The sequence below is a fragment of the Eimeria mitis genome, genomic scaffold (assembly GCF_000499745.2).
Source record: "Eimeria mitis Houghton genomic scaffold, Emh_scaff3584, whole genome shotgun sequence".
Classification (NCBI taxonomy): Eukaryota; Apicomplexa; class Conoidasida; order Eucoccidiorida; family Eimeriidae; genus Eimeria; species Eimeria mitis.
Genome location: NW_013571928.1, coordinates 4,033 through 4,550, shown reverse-complemented (window position 1 = coordinate 4,550; position 518 = coordinate 4,033). Strand labels below are relative to the sequence as shown.

The 518-nt window shown below is 50.0% G+C and overlaps 1 protein-coding gene across 1 annotated transcript in view; it reads left to right on the top strand.

Annotated features, from left to right (window-relative positions):
- The window catches only part of EMH_0067520 (uncharacterized protein), a gene marked incomplete at both ends in the record, with an annotated part of 1,638 nt that extends 1,231 nt beyond the window's left edge, over window positions 1-407 (top strand). The window contains one exon of the mRNA XM_013498633.1: window positions 3-407. Coding sequence (XP_013354087.1) covers window positions 3-407 — 405 coding nt within the window. The remainder of the gene's footprint in view (window positions 1-2) is intronic.
- Window positions 408-518: the final 111 nt, after the last annotated feature.

The window sequence follows — 518 nt, the reverse complement described above, 5'->3', positions numbered from 1 at the left end:
GAGCGAAGAGGAAACGTACAGTAAGGGAAATGCAGGGTGTAGAAAGGCCGCAGGCCAAGGAAGATAGCAGTTTCAAGGAGAACGAAGAGTGGAATAAGAACAAAAACGAAGGCACTAACCGTGTAACTCGAAGACCCTATCCGACGGGAAGAATGGCGACAGACGGGGAACGAGATGTAATTCGTTGTTTCGAGTGCACTGGAAGGGGCCACATGGGGAGGGAATGTCCCTTGCGCAATGGAGTAGTGAGAAGGAGAGGAGAAACTTGCTCGAAATGCGGCGGGAAGGATCATTACGCTAGGGACTGTGCAACGGCACGTCGAATGATGGGTGGAAACCAGAGGGTAATTACGGGAATGAACTCTGAATCGAAGGAGGGAGTAACTCGATCAAACGAGAAGGCCTAGGCACTGATGGAGATAAGTGTCCTAGGCCAGAATTAATTAATGGCAGAGTGAATCAGGTCGCTACGGGATCAAACGCCACTAAGATCTCCAAATCTGCAAAACGAAGTGGCT